Raw genomic sequence first — 18,387 nt, 5'->3', positions numbered from 1 at the left:
TCTTATGAGTTCTTACACTCCTTTTGCCAAAATACTTCTTTCAAGTTTCTTCAAAGTCACTTCCTAACAGATACTCAATTATTTAATTTTCCACCATTACCCACACCCTCAACAAAATACAGAAAGCTCCAAATGGATCTCTAGTAATACACTAGAATGGATTTTCAAACCAATGGTTAGTGGTAAAGAAAGGAAAATAGAGGGAGAATGGCTCTCTACGAACAGGTGAGCTAAACTGATTTTTTTTTCGTATCAGGGTTATTATGACTAACATAAGTGTGTTACAGTACCATAACACAAACAACTAGATTGAAGCAGATAGAACTTGTCATTTTTCAGATCAAAATGGTGGTATACTGGCAATTTCATGTGGTTCAACCTAAGGTAATCATCCTAGCAAGACATTTTACTAAAGTTTTCATTAAGAGCTGTAAGTCCTAATACATTTAAAAATGACACAAAGCTAGTATACTGATGGGCTAATCCACCAGCTGCAGAGTCAAGACTGTAAAAGATTCTTAACAGTTAGAATGAAGAGTTAAAATTTTTAAGAACCAAACAGAAAGACATTTAAAATTCTGTACTACATTCATAAAAATCAATGTGCTAATTACATCATGGAAATCTGGCTTTTTTTTTTAAGATTTTATTTATTTATTTGACAGACAGAGATCACAAGCAGGCAGAGAGGCAGGCAGAGAGAGAGGAGGAAGTAGGCTCCCTGCTGAGCAGACAGCCCGATGCAGGGGCTCCATCCCAGGACCCCAGGATCATGACCCAAGCCAAAGGCAGAGGCTTTAAGGTACTGAGCCACCCAGGCACCCCAAATCCGGCTTTTTAAAGAGTTCTTGTTGGGGCACCTGGCTGGTCGAGTCAGAAGAGCACATGACTCTTGCTCTCGGGGTCATGAGCTCAAGCTCCATGCTGGGTGTAGAGTTCACTTAAATAAATAAACTTTTTTTAAAAGATTTTTTTTTTTTAAAAAAGATTTTTATTTATTTATTTGACAGAGAGAAATCACAAGTAGGTGGAGAGGCAGGCAGAGAGAGAGAGAGGGAAGCAGGCTCTCCGCTGAGCAGAGCTCCCGTTGTGGGACTCGATCCCAGGACCCTGAGATCATGACCCGAGCCAAAGGCAGCGGCTTAACCCACTGAGCCACCCAAGATTTTAATTTATTTGAGAGAGACAGAGCAAGCAAGTGAGCAGCAGTTAGTGGGAGAAGCAGACTCCCCAATGAGCAGGGAGCCCAATGCAGCACTCGATCCCAGGACCCTGGGATCATGACCTCAGCCAAAGAGACACAGCCAAAGAGACGCTTAATCGACTGAGCTACCCAGGTGTCCCAATAAACAAACTTCAAAAAAAAAAACCAAAAAACCCTGCAACTCTTAAGAACAAAATATCAGTTCATATGAGAAAGATCTAGCTGAGTGCAAACTTTTAACACACACCCTCCCTGCTACAGCCACAGGGACCGATTCTCCACATAGGCACAGGCCTCCTTGCTTGGACTTCTTGCCTGGGCTATTCTGTGAGCACTGGAACACCCACTTCTCTAACTACCAGCCAAAATCATATCCACCCTCTGGGTCAATTTTGAATGCTACGACCTCCATGAAGTCCGTTAACTCTGATTCCAAATCCGGTGTAATAAAAATAGTCCATTTTTTGCTCACCTTCTTCTAGCTGTAAGTGGGAAATGCTGATAAAAGGATGACTTCTGAGGGGAGAACCCATTATTATGAAGAAAGAGAAACAACCAAGGAGCTTTAAATGTAATTAGGAAGAATCCGTACGTGTCAGTCGCCCAGATCTTGTGAAGCGAGACAAACCAGGAAGAGCACAGGCCAGAACTCTGCAATGGCTCGTGCAGGTGAGGAGAACCAGAAACCAGGACCTAGTACCCAGCAGTGAGAGGGAGTCAAGGGGAATTAAGTTACTTTCCACTTTGCGAAAGAGAGTTTGGGAGGGGATTGTGCCACAGATAAAAAGGTGGAGTAATAAAGGGGAGAAATCTGATTTCTATAAAAAATATAAAAATAAATAAACATGGACTTTTGATTTCTGCTGACCTGCTCCTTCTTCCACGGACTCTGGCCCAGTAAGTAAAGATATTAATCATCATAGTTGCACAGCCAGGTTACTACCACCCAAGAAAGGTGGTTACACCCAGAGATAAGGGAGTAAAACAGTGTCAGTAAGCTCTGTAAGAATAAGGATAGAGAGTAGACAGTTCCTAGGAAAAAGTCTCAAAGTCAGCACTCAAATAATCTACACGAATTAAAATACAAATTATCCTCTAACATTTGAAAGGTCGTGTCTGGATAAAGGACTAAACTTCCTTTATGGAGAATCAGGGACAGGGTAGGATTAACGGGGATCAGATACAAGCAAAGAGATTTTGGCTCACAGAAGAAATAATAATGAAAGTGTCTCAAATAGCACAAGTACTTTTTCATAATGTGTCATTCAACCAACAGCTAAAGTGAAAATGAGGGACAGACAGGCTTCCTGCATTGAAGAGGAGGTGGAATTTGTACTATAGCCCCTTACAACTTGAATTCTATATAAACAAATATAAATGCTTTAGTACCTAAGTATTTTGTCTAACCTGAAGTAAGTACAGGGTGGTAAAGAACATTAGATTGCTTCCCAGGGGGTCTGGTTCCTTCTCCGTGAAACAGTATGGAACCTCCCACCAGCCCCACTCCTCCTGAACTCCAAGTCCCTCACCCACTAGACAGAATCAGCTTAGATGTTCGCTAGGGACTCAACCTTGCAACATCCATCCCAATTTGAATGAAGAGATTCACAGAGAGAGAAAACTTAAAACTACTCATTTAAGAAATAGTTTATATTTTTAAAGTTATAATAATAATTTATTTTGTGCCTTAATAAACTCTTGTTTACATACCCCAAAAAAAACCTACTCATTAGATGATCTCTAATCCAAGGTCTTTCACAGATCTTAAAACGGAGATTCTAATTTTTAATTTATGACATTTCCCCAATGATTTGAAAGGCAACAATAAAATCCAAGTGGATTTCAATCCATGAATGGCATTACACGGCTGACTCTCAAATCTGTCACCACAACATGAAAGGGCTACATATGTGTACAAGAGTGGCAACTAGCTCAGGTAGTTTCTTTACCAAAGACAGCGGTCTCTATCCCAGAGACAGTATCTTAAATTTAAACGATTTCAGAATTTTCTATCAGGGACAGCATTTCTCGAGGGGGGTGGGACACATATACACATACACAAATAAACTTAGTTCCATCTGAAATTCAAGTAGGACAGCAGGGGTTGAACATGCAGGATCCTAACAGCCATACAGTATGTTAGCTATATTAATAATTAAAATTCTTGTGTGATTTGAAAAAAGGTGATCATCTGGATTTCACAAACCTGTGGGTTATCCATGTACCATACAAAACTATCTTCTCTGGTATCCAGTATGAAGTACCTTCGAAGGAATTTCCCACTGTTTTCATTTTCCTCGATGTCTAGAAAACCACAAATGCGATTCTGACGATCCACATAAGGCATTTCTGAGCCTGAACATTACACTGTAAAATAAAACATTTGACAGTAAGTACTTCTCAGTGAACTTCAAACCGAAAATGTGCTATTTACAATTTGTTTAACAAAGAGCCTCCTTCCCTACATGAGGTGGGGACATACATGTGGGTATGTACAAAGCATGGGCAAAACCATTTTTGAAATTAAGCTTATTGTGAGTGGTTACTAAATACAGCTATACATACCGACTGGAACGAAGAAGAGCAGTTCATCTCCACTGAATTAACTGACCTACTTTTTTCCCTAAACACACCCAGATGAGCCAAAAAATTAGCTATCCAAACTTCAATTTCCTCACTTATAAGTCCAGATAATCTACCTTTCAGATTATTACAGAGTATTTTTAAGTTCACAGAAAAACAATAGCTAACACTTATTGGCCACTAACTAGATGCCAGGCTCTGCGCAAGGTTCTTTTCCACGCGTTTTCTCACCGAATCCTCAGAACCACCCCATCAACAGGAATCATCGTCCCCATTTCACAGATAAGACTCAACGCTCACAAGGCAAAGTGACTCTCAAAGATTAGAGAACCCAGACTCTTGGGCTCTAGAGCTCATATCTTAACATTTACACCACACTTTCTCTAAAGCTCTTTGAATTGCTACAACTAAAATGAATCATAGTAAAATTAATTAACACCATGAAAAAGAGAGATAAGCAGTATTATGTGCCTCCTGAGGGAAGACACAAACATCACCTATGAAGTGAATATGTAATAAGAAAAAAAAAGTTTTTATCTGAATCGGATTCAGTCTCTAGATCTCTCCCTATGTCAAACTACCAACTTACAGGAAATAAAGAACACAGAGGAACATAGTAAACTGCACCACAGGGTTTCACTCAGCCAAAGCCAGACTGTGGGAAACAGCAGGACAAACAGCCCAATATCTTCAGTAAATAATTATGGGGAGGAAAAGAGAAGAGAGAAGTTACAGATTAAGAGACTTCAGAAACACGTCATATTCTGATTCTTACAGTACTAAAATTTCTGTTGTACTGATTAGAGTTAAAAACCATGATTTCAGTAAAAAGCAGAGTTCCCAGCCAATTTTCTTCTCTAGAAACGGCACATGTGTGACTCCTTCCTCGTGGATGCAAGGTGCAGACTGTCCCTATTCCGGCTCTTCTAGAACCAGCACCAACAGCTTTTGGCAGGCTGAATGTATATACATAACTAAGTCTCTACATAACGGCTCAAGGTTGTTTCACCCACAATGAAAATTCAATTAGAACACATCCTGATACACTGTGTATCTAAACACTACTCTGTATGCATCCAGAGCAGTAATAAGATCCACCAAAAATTTTTAAACAAAATTATCCGGGGCGCCTGGGTGGCTCGGTGGGTTAAGCCGCTGCCTTCGGCTCGGGTCATGATCTCAGGATCCTGGGATCGAGTCCCGCATCGGGCTCTCTGCTCAGCAGGGAGCCTGCTTCCTCCTCTCTCTCTCTCTCTGCCTGCCTCTCTCCCTGCCTCTCTGCCTACTTGTGATCTCTCTCTGTCAAATAAATAAATAAAATCTTTTAAAAAAAAAATAAATAAATAAATAAAATAAAATAAAATAAAAAATAAACAAAATTATCCACTAAGGTCATGTATGTGTGTTGTTATAAATCTGGCACTTCAAGAAGATAATTCCTTTAATGAACATACCCAACATTTTTAAAATTTCTAAAATATGATCAAAACTTGGAAAATTAATACACTTTACTAACGTACAGGCACACCTCATTTTTTTGTGCTTCACTTTACTGCACTTCCAGACACTGTGTTCTTTACAAACTGGAAGTTTGTGGCAAACCTTACATGGAGCCAAGTCTACTGGCACCTTTTTTCTAACAGCATCTGTTCACTTGGTGTCTCTGTGTGGCACACCTGGGTAATTCTCACAATATTTCAAATCTTTTCATTATTATAATATTTGTCCTGGTGATCTGCGATCAGCGATTCTGACTCGCTGAAAGCACAAATGATGGTTAGCATTTTCTTAGCAAGAAAGGGTTTTTAAATTAAGATATGTACATTGTTTTCTTTAGACATAATCTTGTTGTACACTTAACAGACTACAATATAGTGTGAAAGTAACTTTTATATGCACAGGAAAACCAAAAAATTCATTTGACTTGCTTTATTTTGGTATTTGCTTTATTGTAGTAGTCTGGAGCCTAACCCACAAAACCGTCCAGGTGTACCTGTATCCAACAGTAAAAACTATCCACCTGAGTGGGGTCATGAGGACAGACACACACCAAAGGAATAGTCCTGAGACCCCGGACAAACCCATACCTACATGGCCAACTGATTTTCAACAAAGGTGCCAACGTCATGCAACGAGGAAGATTTGACCCCTCGTCACACTACATGAAAATTAACTCAAAATAGATTAACAGTCTGAATGTAAGATAGCTAAAACCATACTTTAAGAAAACATGGAGGCTGATATTCATGACCTTGGATTTGGCAATGAATTATTAGATATGACACCAAAAATATGAACAACAAAAGAAAAAATAAGCTAAACTGGACTTCATAAAAACTAAAAGCTTTTTTTTTCTTTGAGAGAGAGAGTGTGCAACCAGGGAAGGGAAGAGAGAAACTTAAGCAGACGCTGCACTGAGCTAGAGCCCAGCACTGCACTCAATCTCAGGACCCCAAGACCACAACATGAGCTGAAACCAAGAGTCAAATGCTCAGCCCACTGTGCCACCCAGGAGCCCCAAAACTAAAAGCCGTTTTGCATCAAAGAACATCAAGAAAATGAAAAAAGAATCTACAGAATGGGAGTAAATATTCACAAATTATGTACCTGACAAAGGTCTAGTATCTAGAATATATAAATAGCTCTTATAATTCAATAATAAACAATCCAAATAAAAAATAGGCAAGGACTTGAAAAGACAATTTGCCCAAAGAAGATACACAAATGGCCAAACAGAACACAAAAAGATGCTCAGGATCATTGGTAATTAGGGAAATGTAAATCAAAACCACAGTAAGATACCACTTTATACCCACCAGGATGGTGATAAAAGGAAGGAAAGTAACAAGTGTTAGCAAAGATGTGGAAAAACTGGAACCCCTCACACTAAAATGGTACAACAGCTGTGTAGAACAGTTTAGTAGTTCTTCTAAAGTTGAACACAGAAATGCCATACAACTCAGCATTTCCACTCCTAGATATACACCCAAAAGAAGTGATAACAGCTACTCATAAATATTAATAGCAGCACTGTTCACAATAGCCAAAAAGTGGAAACAACCCACATGCTTGTCAACAGGTGAACAGTTAAACGTGATCCATCCAACACAGATACAGAAAAGAATGAAGTACTGATATAATAATCCAATAAAAAGTCCAGAATATTTTATAAAAATAGAGAACATGATATGTATTTTATGATATATACTGAAATGCAAATGACCTAGAAAACCCCAATCTATGGGGCACCTGGGTGGCTCAGTCATTAAGTGGCTGCCTTTGGCTCAGGTCCTGAGACGTCCTGGGATCTAACCCCGTGTCAAGCTCCCGGCTAAGCAGGGAGCCTGCTTCTCCCTCTCCCTCTGCCTGCTGCTCCCCCTATTTATGTTCCCTCTATGTTTCAAATAAATAAATAAATAAAAAGCCAAGTCTTTTTCCCAAAGAATGGAGTAGAATTACTTACACTATTTGATTTTAAGATTTACAAAAATGCTATAGCAATAAAGACAATGTAGGACAGATTCGGAAAAAGGAAGAAGAAGAAGAAAAATCAGTGGAACAGCTTAGAATACAGAAACAGACTCTTACATATATACTGTCAGTTGATTTTCAACAAAGATGCCAAGGCAATTCCACAGGGAAAGAATAGTCTTTTCAACAAATGGTGCTAGAACAATTAGATATTTATGAGGGAAAAAATGTAACAAAATTAATCACAGACCTAACACAAAAGCTACAACAATAAAGCTTCTAAAAAATATATAGGAGAAAGTGTTCATGACCTTGCGAGTACACAAAGATTTCTTAATTAAGACACAAAGAGGATGAGCAATATACTAGTTATTATATTGGACTTAAAAAAATTAAAAACTGCTCTTTGAAAGACACTGTTAAACCAAAAGACAAGTCACAGGATGAGAAAAATATTCAGTACATATATGTCTATCAAATAACTGATATCAAAGAACAGGCAAGAAATTATTATAATTCAATAGTAAGAGAAGTGACCAAACAGGAAAATGGCAAAAAAACCAAACCCTGAAAAGACAAATAGTAACAAATAGTCAACGAAGACACAAAGAGTAAGCAAGCACATGAAAATCTGATGTTCACGATCATTAGTCAGGAAAGTACTGCAAATACAAACCATGAGATATCACAACAAATCTAATAGAATGGCTAAACCAAAAACAAGCCAAAAAACACCAAACCTGACAATATCAAATGCGGACAAGAATGTGGAACAAGTGAACTCCCCCTCATCCGTTGCTGGTGGGAATGCAAAATGGTACAGCAACTTGGATGAACAGTTTTCACAGTTTCTCATAAAGTTAAACATACCTCTACAATATGACCCAGCAATCCTACTGTGAACTGAAAGCTGTGTTTGTCCAAATGTCTACAGCAACATTACTTTTAACTGGTAAAAAGCAGAAACAACCCAAATGTCCCTTGACCCATAAACGAATAAACTGTGGTACAACCAATATGATGGAACACTGCTTAGCAATACAAAGGAACAAACCAAAGATACATACAACATGAGTAAATCTTGAATCTATCGTCACTAAGTGAAAGAAGCCAGACCAAAAAGGTTATTGGGACACGGAACAAACCAGTAAATGAAGGGAGGGGCTGGTAATTTTTGTAGTGACGGAACTGTTCTTCATCTTAATTGTGCTGGGATGTATCACTATGCAATGCATTCATCAAAACTCAGGCCCATACACCACAGAGTAAACTCTACTGCATACGAGTTAAAAAACAAAACAAACTACAGTGCTAAAAAACAGAACAGAATTGCTAGGGCTTGAGGGGCACCTGGGTGGCTCAGTTGGTTAAGTGTCTAGCTCTTGGTTTCGGTTCAGGTCATGAGATGGAGCTCTGCACAGAGCTCCCTCTGCACTCAGTGGAGTGTGTGCTGGAGATTCTCTCCCTTTGCCCCTCCCCCTCCTCTCTCTCTCTAAAATAATAAATAATAAATAATGGGGAAAAAAAGAATTGCTAGGGCTTGGGATAAGGAAAAGGACCACAAAGGAACATAAATCAAATTTTTTTGATGATGTAACTGTTGTGTATCCTGACTGTGATGGAGCTTACACAATTATATGCACATGTCAAAACTTACAGAACTGTGCCCTAAAATGAGTAAAATTTACTGTATGTAAATTATATATCAATAATCCTAAATTTTAAAAAGATACCGTATACACTCACCAAATGGCTAAAATCAAGCTAAATGACAACATGAAATGTTGTCAAAGATGTGGCACATCCAGAATTGCTGCCTGTTGATGGGAATGTAAAATGATACAACCACTCTGGGGAAAGTTCTGGCAATAAAACCAAAATAATACACCTAACCTCTGACCTAGCCATTCCATTCCCAAGTATTAATGCAAGAGAAATGAAAACATATATTTATGCAATGACTAATTCACTAATATTTAGAGCAGCTTTATTTCTAATAGCCTCAAACTAGAAACAACCCAAATGTTCATCAACACATGGAGATAAATAAAACGTAATTTGTCTATACAATGAAATACATTCTACTGTGTAAAGGAACTACAGCCACATGCCACAATATAGTCAAAACTCATCAAACTGTAAGCTTTAAACGAATACAGTTTATTGTATGTAACTTAAAGTTCCAAAAAGTTAAGTTAATAAATCCAGTAGCAATAAAAAATTTATTGGTAAAACTGACCGTGCATCACTTTTTTAAAAAAGCTTTTGCACGGCAAAATCCTGATAAGCCAAGTCAAAACCAGTAGAAAATATTTATAACTTACATCATCATAAAGGGCTCATCTTCTTAACATTTAAAGAGCTTGCAAAAAAAGTCAAGGGAAATATATCAGAAGTTCAAGAGAAAAATGGGCAAAATGCATAAACAGATATTCTGCAAAAAAGATATAAAAATGGCCCTTAAAAATAAAAAGATGCTTGACTTCATTCATAGTAAGAAAAATCTCAAAATAACAGAGATACAGTAGGCACTGCCACTGACACCATAAAAAAAAAAAGGCAAGCAGACTTCATGTGCCTAAGAACATGATAGCACTTACGAAACACCTCTGAAAATAAAATGCCTGAATCTGACCCAAACCTCTAGATCTAACTACCAACTGACAAGGAACACAAAAAACAGGGAGAGAACATGTTAAACCATACCACGGGTATTCAAATAGCAAAATCCACTCTCTCACTCTTTCTCAAGTAAATAAAATCTTTAAAAAAATTTTTAAATAAACTTTAAAAACACTGACATATTTAAGAAAATTGATATTAGGGGGCGCCTGGATGGTTCAGTCGTTAGGCATCCGCCTTCAGCTCAGGTCATGATCCTGGGGTCCTGGGATCAAGCCCTGCATCTGGCTCGCTGCTTGGCGGGGAGTCCGCTTCTCCCTCTCCCTCTGCTCCTGCTTGTGTTCCCTCTCCAGCTGTCTCTCTCTCTCCCTGTGTGTATGTGTCAGATAAATGAATGAAATCTTTAAAAAGAAAAGACAACTGATATTAGGATATTGCCTAACTATATTAAGAAAATGGGTCTTTATTTTCAGTGTGATAATGTTATTATGGTTATGTCACCAAGAAAATGAATCCTTATCAGAGGTATCTACTGATACATAAAATAGTACCTGCATAATCTAGGGGTAGGGAATGAAGGAGGCATGGCCTGGCCTGATAGTTGTTGGAACTACTTGATGGGTACTACAGTTATACAATCCTAGGCTTCTGTGGATGTTCACAACCCTTCAAAATGGAAAAAAATCTGTGTTACAGAGAGATACCATTTCTCACCTATCAAACTGGCCAAAAGTCAAAAATACACTATATTAGTGAAGTTATTAGAACTCAGGGACTCTTACATTGCTCATGGAAAGGCAAAATGGTGCAACCTTATTGAGATGAATACAGCACTATTTAACAAAATCACACATGCATTTACCCCATAACCCAGTAATCCCACTTGGTATTATTAATTCTGAAACCATTTTCAGTTTTAGTGTTCATAAACTAAATGAAGTAATGTTCGTATCTGTTCATGCATTTTGCCCATGCCCTAGGTGAGCTCACTTGTTTACATAAGTCTACATACAGATGGCTTCCAACAGCTATCTCTAGCTCTGGACATCCAGCTGAACTGCAGACTTATGTATCCAACTGTCTACATATCTACTTACTTATCTAACAGACATCTCAAACTTAAACCAACAGCATCAACCATTCCCCTTAGAAACCTGTTGTCTCGGTCTTCCCCATCTCAATAAACAACCACTCCCTTCTTCCAGCTGTTCAGGCAAAATATCTCAGAGTCAGACTGGAATGAATCTTCTTTCTCTCTCATTACACATCCAATGGATCAGCAAATCCTACTGGTTCCATCTTGTAAATATCCAGAATCCCACTACTTCTCATCACTTACATTGCTGCCACTCTGGTCCAAGCCACCATCATCTCTCAACTAGATGACTGTTCCTTGCTTCTGTCCTTGCCTCCTTCACTCTATTCTCAACACAGCTGAATGATTCCATTAAGACATATATTCAGTAAACCCGTATTACTACCGGCCAAGCACTGTTCCAAATATTTAAATATTAGCTTAATACTTAGAATAACTTTACAAATGAAAAAACAAAGCACAGGAAATTTTAAAAATTACTTGCCCAAGGTCACAGATTTAGGAAATGGCACAGCTCAGATTCAAACCAGAGGAGTCTAGCTCTGGAGCCCAGATTCAATACTAGGTAACGTCACCCTGCCCAAAACTCTTCAACCTTACTTATTAGAATTACCGAGGGATTGTTAAAAATCCTGATGCCAAGGCTGGACACCCCCCATCCCAATTAAATCAGAAACTCTGGAGATGGGGGGTGCCTGGCTGGCTCAGTCAGAAACAGATGTGACTGCTGAGCTAAAGGGTTCTAAGTTTGAGCCCTACGTTGAGTGTTTAAATTATTTAAATAAATAAATATTTAAAAAAAAAAAAGACACTCTAGAGGTGAGATCTAGACATTAGTACCTTTTTCAATCTCCCCAGATTAATTCTAGTGTTCAGACAAGTTTAAGAACCATTGTTTCAATGTGATCTCATCTCATTCAAGTAAAAAACCAAAGCCCTTACAAAGACATACAGGCTTCATCTACATGCCCCATACCTTATCCCAGTGCCCCCTTGGTCACTCATCTGGCTACTGGACTCCCTACTATGTCAGACAAGCTTCCCAATCAGGGCCTTTGAACTCAAATAGACTTTCTCAGAGAAAGAGTGACACCCTATCTTGACACTATCTAAAATTGCAAATGTGAACTGTACTGCTGTACTGTCCTGTCTCCCTTTCCAACTTTATTCTCCTTGGCATTTGGGGCTAACAAACAATATCATTTACTTATTTACCTGTTTCTTGTCTGTTTCCCCACACTCGAATGTAGGCTCCACAAGAGCAGTGATTTTTTGGTTTTTTTTTTTTTTGGATTTAATATTGTTTCTTCAATGCTTAAAACGGTGCCTGATACATGGAAGGCACTCAATAACTATTTGTTGAATGAAGTATTAAGGAGACCATAATGATTCCAACAAATACTTTCTTCCTCCACAATGGTTTTATTCAAGTATAATCAGCACAGAGTGTTATGTTAGTTTCAAGTATACAATACGGTGAGTCAACAATTCTATACATTACTCAGTGCTCATCGCAGTAAGTGTACTCTTGACGCCCTTCACCTACTCTACCCCACCCACGCCCACCTCCCCTCTAGCAACCACCAGTTTGTTCTCTGGATTTAAAAACCTGGGGTTTTGGGCGCCTGGATGGCTCAGTGGGTTAAGCCGCTGCCTTCGGCTCAGGTTATGATCTCAGGGTCTTGGGATCGAGTCCCGCATCGGGCTCTCTGCTCAGCGGGGAGCCTGCTTCCTCCTCTCTCTCTGCCTGCCTCTTTGCCTACTTGTGATCTCTCTCTGTCAAATAAATAAATAAAATCTTTAAAAAAAAAAAAAACCTGGGGTTTTTTTCTTCGTTCATTTGTTTTGCATCTTAAATTCCACATGAGTGAAATCATACGGTATTTGTCTTTACCAGACTGACTTATTTCACTTAGCATTATACCCTCTAGATCCATCCGTGTTTTTGCAATGAATATTAATATTACAGTTGCTAGACAGAAAGCTGCTTTTTTGTCATTAGACAAGAAATCCTTTGGCAGATTTAACTAACTGGTTTGCTTAGCCAGTGGAAGGTAAAAGTTTCAAACACTATATTTCTATTTGTATTTATATATTTAGTAAACCTGTTATGAGGCAAGAATAGATAAAAGAATATTATTAAAACCTTTCCCCAAATGTATCCTCACTCTAAGGTATAGTTAGATCATACAATCAGCCATCAATTAACATTTTCACAGTTAATACATCATCAGTCAGGACCCAGGAAGTAAGTCAAAAAATCAAAACAAAACAAAAATCACGGAGACACAGACAAAAAAAAAGGAAAAATTAAATTCTGCACAGTGAGACGGCACTAGGCTCACAGAGCTTCACTATTACTTTTAACCATTGTTGAGTGGGACTAGCCTTGTTGTCCCAAATTTGCTATCAAGCTCAAAGCTGAGGATATACAGACATCAAGGATCAAACACCTGGGAAACCCAGCACTGACACCCCTTCCCTCACAAACATACCCCTAAGGACTCTGGCACCATAATCAACACTTTACCGTCACTTGATAGAAACATTTGACAGAAGAGAGGGAAAAAATTTGAAGTCTTCCAAGTCTTCAGGGAGAAGACACGGAAAGGAAGGAAGTATTCACCCCAAAACAATGGCAGGAGCCCTCTAAGAGAATAACCAAGAAGAGTTCACAAGTAGGAGAGACTGGCATCCCATTATTCAGTTCCATGTCTACTTAAGAGCAGACTGAGTCTGATCTGTACCTATTTGAGCAGGGGGACAAAAAAAATTAACAAGAAATGTAAGGGCACAAAAAGGGGGACAGATTTATGCAGCTAGCATACCACCCGCTTGGTATCACAAGGAAGTGAGTTTCCAGTGGGTTAAGTGGAAGCTGCAGGAGGTAGCTAGACTTGAGCTGTCTTGCCGTTATCAAAAAATCTGGCTGTGGAGAGAAAAGATCCCCAAAGTACCTCACCCCCACACAACTCCTAGGAACCAGGGGGTGGGACTGACAGGTCACGGACAAGGAGGTGGCCGTATAGGCCCAGAGCAAATTTCAAATCCAGGAATTAGGGGCACTGGGGAGTCTCTCTGTGAGAGCTCACCAAAAATTCCAGCGCAGACGCATATCAGCGGACATCAATGGCTTGCCATCGCTAATCAAAAGAGGGCTTTAACAGCACCCAGTAAGACAGACCTGTCCTTTTCCATTTTTCTTCTTACAAGTCCCTGACCAAGTAGATCCCAGAAGAGGAAAGAGAAAGAGGAATTCTGGGAGCATACCACAATTCCTCCCCAGTCCAAGTATTTTAAGTAATAAGTGCCCAACACCCGGGTAGGGGAGGAACTTGAAATTGACTAGGAGACTGAAAGTTTAAACTGGAAGAGAAAGACTGGAGTTTTAATAGCTGTAAATGATGGAAAAGCTCTCATTTGTCTGTGATATGATGAGTGGGGAGAGAGGGGAAAGAGGAAGACCCTACATATCACCGTTCAAAGCAGTGAATGGTGAAAAATAAAATTGTCTTCTGTTTGTTTTCACCAAGCTCAGACTACTCAATAACCTGATGATACAGGGAACATCATCACTGTCCTTAGTAATAAGAGGAAACACCAGACATGAAAATTCCCATGGGGCATTTACTGTACTGGGTAAGATGCTACATTAGAAGTCCTCTGAGACTGTTTCTAGTTCTAAGTGCCTGAGATTGTCCTTTCTTCAAGGGATTGTCCTTTCTTCCCAGAATCCAGAGTTCAATGGTTAAACTGCAAGAGGCCAGACTATATACAAGGGTAAAACCACAACTTTTTTAAAAATAAAACTGTCAGACTGACAATAATAAGATTTCCATAGGAAAAAATATTTAAGACTCAAAGGTTTATTTAATGCTAAAAAATATCCCAACTGATACTGATTTTCTTTTACAGTCAAAAGACATTTCAATTTAAATTCTGATACAAAATCCTCAAAAACACTCTTTCCCTGCATTCAAAGCAATTCAACTAATCAAAAGGCTTATAAAAATAAATAGCAAATATGTTTGCTTAAATATCTTCTAGGAATTAATTATAAGCTGAAATATTCTTTATTACAGAGCAGCTACTAGAAGAAAATATTACTCAGAGTTCAGTGGTTTAATGTTACTCACTAAGCATAACTGAGTCCTACTGCTATAACAAGTATCAACATGAATTTTTATTTTTAAATAAAAACATCCCATATTTTTATGTTTCTAAAAATAATTAAGCATTACAGACAAGCATCTAAAACCACCAGAAGTTTCTGCCCTAAGAATTCTTTGATACCATGTTAATACCTTTCTAAATGCTGTGTACCTACAATGGTGAAAATAATTAACTCAGTTTTAATATTTATTTCCTACTGAAACCATTTTATTATATTATTTCAGATCAGAAATATGAGAATCTGGAAATTTAAAATCAAAATTTACTATTAACAAAAGTAAAATGCTCAAGCATGTGAAGAAGTAGTACTTCTCTATTACTTCAGCTCAAAGCTGAGGCAGTTACCACTACTATGACATTTGAAGTTTTCAATCTCATAAAAGCAGAGTGTTAACTGTTATCTCATCTGAATAATTACTATGCTGTATTCAGAAAATGATCTCTCTTCATTCTTAAATGACAGAATTATTTAAACAAGAAAAACAACTTAACATCTAGCAATATTTCAGTATCGAAGTCAAACTTAAATTGCACTAATAAATTATTTCATAGATTTCACTCTGGGTTACAAGTTATCATACAGTCAAATTAACAGGAAGTTTTATGGTAGGGCTATAAGAACTTTGAGGCTTAAGTGAGTCTTTTGTTTTGTTTTGTTTTGAAGCTGCATTAGATATTTCTAGAGGAAAAGCCTCTACAAAAATATAAAATGCTTCCATCTTTCCCAAATATTTTCTGAGGAGAATTCAATATTGCCACATCCTATATGTTAACAACAAACAGGGGAGGACTGCCCATAGTGGCTTTTTAAAGAAAATATCCCAGTGCTATTCTCAAAGTCCTTAAACATTTCTAAAAAGGTCCTTCCGGCTTATGAACTCATAGCAGTTTCCTAACAATTGTATACTTATCCTGTTTTACTGTCTCTGTGGGTCTAGGACAAACTCAAATTGACACACTGCCTCTCTTTCCTATTTTGCTACATTGCTAAAAGAGGAGAATAAAAAGATAGAAACCTGTTACTTCCCTCCTCCCCAAAGCAACCATAAAACTAGTAACTGGCAAGATAAAGTGCCATAGGAAGCCGTTTGGGCACATATAAATCACATCTTCTTAAGTCACAGAAGTTACCCACTACTTAACCACAAAAAGCAAATCCGAAGCTATATCCCTTGATACTCCTTGATATGGCTCTCTCTTCAAGAGAAGCCCATCAACGGATATTCTGTGGGGTTTATAGCACTATAAAATAAATTAACCATTAACTCAAATTCTGCTAAGCTCAGACATTCTTGTTTAAATATATAAACATTCTAAGATGTAATCTTCCTTGGGAAGATTTGGTCAAGATGAGGATTATTTAAAGAAACTCTTTTTGGGGAAATATTTTTTGCCACAAGTGTATTAATATGAAAATGAGGAATATGAAACGTTACAGGCATTTTAGTCAGAATTAATCTATTTTTGAAATAATAGTTCTTCAAGTCCTTCACATTGCGAAAAAAAACGTAGCTTTACAGAATGATTTTCTTCAAGTTTTTCTCCGATTCATATAAAGCTTAGCCAAATTTCGCTGTAAAAAGTGTTTCAATGGCATTAAACTCACATAGAAAGTATGCAAGCTGAGTCCTTGGCGGGGTAATAAAGCAGACTGATCAGTAGCTCTAAGATAAAAGACAATGGTTATAAACCTCAGAGAGCACTACTTGTTCCAGTCATTAAACACACAGGAAATAAGATTTTCTAGTTAGAAAACTAATTCACAAAGGCGATGACTTCATTAAAGCAAAGAAAGTCCTGCTGAAACAGACAGCAATCAATCGTAAAATAAGAAAGCAAGTATTATAGGGCTGGTAGGGGGAAAGGGAGAGAAAAATGGCACAAATTGCGTGCATATTTCTTCCCCGAACCTCCTCTCACATCTGCCCCCCCCCCCGAACAATCCAGTGCCCCGCGAAGGGCAGATGCTCTGTTTCGGGGCTCAGCGTAACTAGAATTCGACAAAGGCAATAAAGGCTATAAATAACAGGACCGTTTTCACTCTGACAACACTTTCCCTTCTGATGATCTATCCAGGAGGGTCAACAGAAAGCATCTGAAATAAACCACAAACCACTCAGGACCTCCCCAAGGCGCTGCGGCGGGCAGCTGGCCACGAGGCTGAAAGACCAGGGCTCTTTCTGCTGGCCTCCCTGGTCCTACCTGCGTGACCTTGGGCAAGTCACTTTCAACGCTCGCACTGGTCATCTGCACCATTAAGGTGCGAAGGTAAAGCATGATTCTGAGGCACAGGGCGGAGTCGACTGCTGACTCCGCGAGCCCTAAAGTGAAAGCGCAGGAAGACAGTAGAGAACCATGCCCAAGGCAGTGGAGCCCCCCGGGGCACAGCCCTGGAGTCGAGCCACTCCGACAGGCGTCGCCCGCCGGGAATCCCCGGACAGCTGTCCCTCGCAGGGCGCCCGGGAGCAGCGCGCGACCGTCCTTTCCAGCAGAGCCCCCGACCAGCTCGTCGGCGACCCCGATCGCCGCCCGCCTCCCCGCCCTCCCCCGCCGGACGCCGCGGAGGGCTGAGGTCAGGAAAACAATAAAAAAGAGTCGCGGGAAGAGGACGCCGCCCCCTCCCGCCGCCCCGGAGCCCGCGAGCAGGTGAGCCGGCGCCGCGGCCTCGCCCAGGTGCAGCCGCGCGCGGCGGACACACCGGGAGAGGGGCCGCGGGGCAGCCCGGGACCCTGCGTCGCCCGCCGCCCCGCACTCACCAGCGCCCGCCGGCCCCTCGGCGGACGCGCGGCCGCCTGCCTGCTAGCCTCAGTCGGCGCGGCGCTCCCGGAGCCCGGCCCCGCCCACCCCGCCCCGGTGCGGCCGCGCTCCTCACGCCCAACTTCACGTCGGCCCTCGGCCCGCAGCACTCGCGCAGCCGCGGCCGCGGCTCCCACAGGCACCGAACTGGCGGAGTGGCGCCCACGACGGCCCGTCCACACACTGCGCACGCGTGCCCGCGCCGCCTCAGCCCCCAGACGGCCGCCGAGATTCCGGAGCCGGCACTCCCAGCCCGCGGAGACTACAAGTCCCGGCACGCCCCGCGCGGATCCCTGCGGCGTGGCGGGCCGGGCATCGGGCGTCTTCCTGGTTCCAGAGGAGGTGGCCTCGGCGCGTCGGGGCGGGCTGCGCGTGGAGCTCTGGGCCCCTGCGCTGCGGCGCCTCCTGGGATTGGTAGTCTTTGAGGGTGGAGGGGCTTGGT

The 18,387-nt window shown here is 40.4% G+C and overlaps 1 protein-coding gene across 4 annotated transcripts in view; it reads right to left on the bottom strand.

Moving 5' to 3' along the window:
* PLEKHA1 (pleckstrin homology domain containing A1) overlaps positions 1-17,987 on the bottom strand; it is a 55,493-nt gene extending 37,506 nt beyond the window's left edge. For 3 of the 4 annotated variants that reach the window (XM_044240663.1, XM_044240664.1, XM_044240665.1), the window contains exons 1-2: positions 17,906-17,987; positions 3,411-3,571 (exon numbers count right to left, since the gene is read on the bottom strand). In XM_044240663.1, the coding sequence (XP_044096598.1) occupies positions 3,411-3,551 (141 nt within the window). In that variant the 5' untranslated portion in view covers positions 3,552-3,571; positions 17,906-17,987. Of the gene's footprint in view, positions 1-3,410; positions 3,572-17,905 lie in introns of those variants that run through there. The other variant, XM_044240667.1, reaches the window with a different exon arrangement.
* Between the last annotated feature and the right edge of the window lie 400 nt (positions 17,988-18,387).

Source organism: Neovison vison, chromosome 2 (genome assembly GCF_020171115.1).
Source record: "Neovison vison isolate M4711 chromosome 2, ASM_NN_V1, whole genome shotgun sequence".
Classification (NCBI taxonomy): Eukaryota; Metazoa; Chordata; class Mammalia; order Carnivora; family Mustelidae; genus Neogale; species Neogale vison.
The sequence above is the reverse complement of the archived record's forward strand: the minus strand, read 5'-3'. Positions and strand labels throughout refer to the sequence as shown.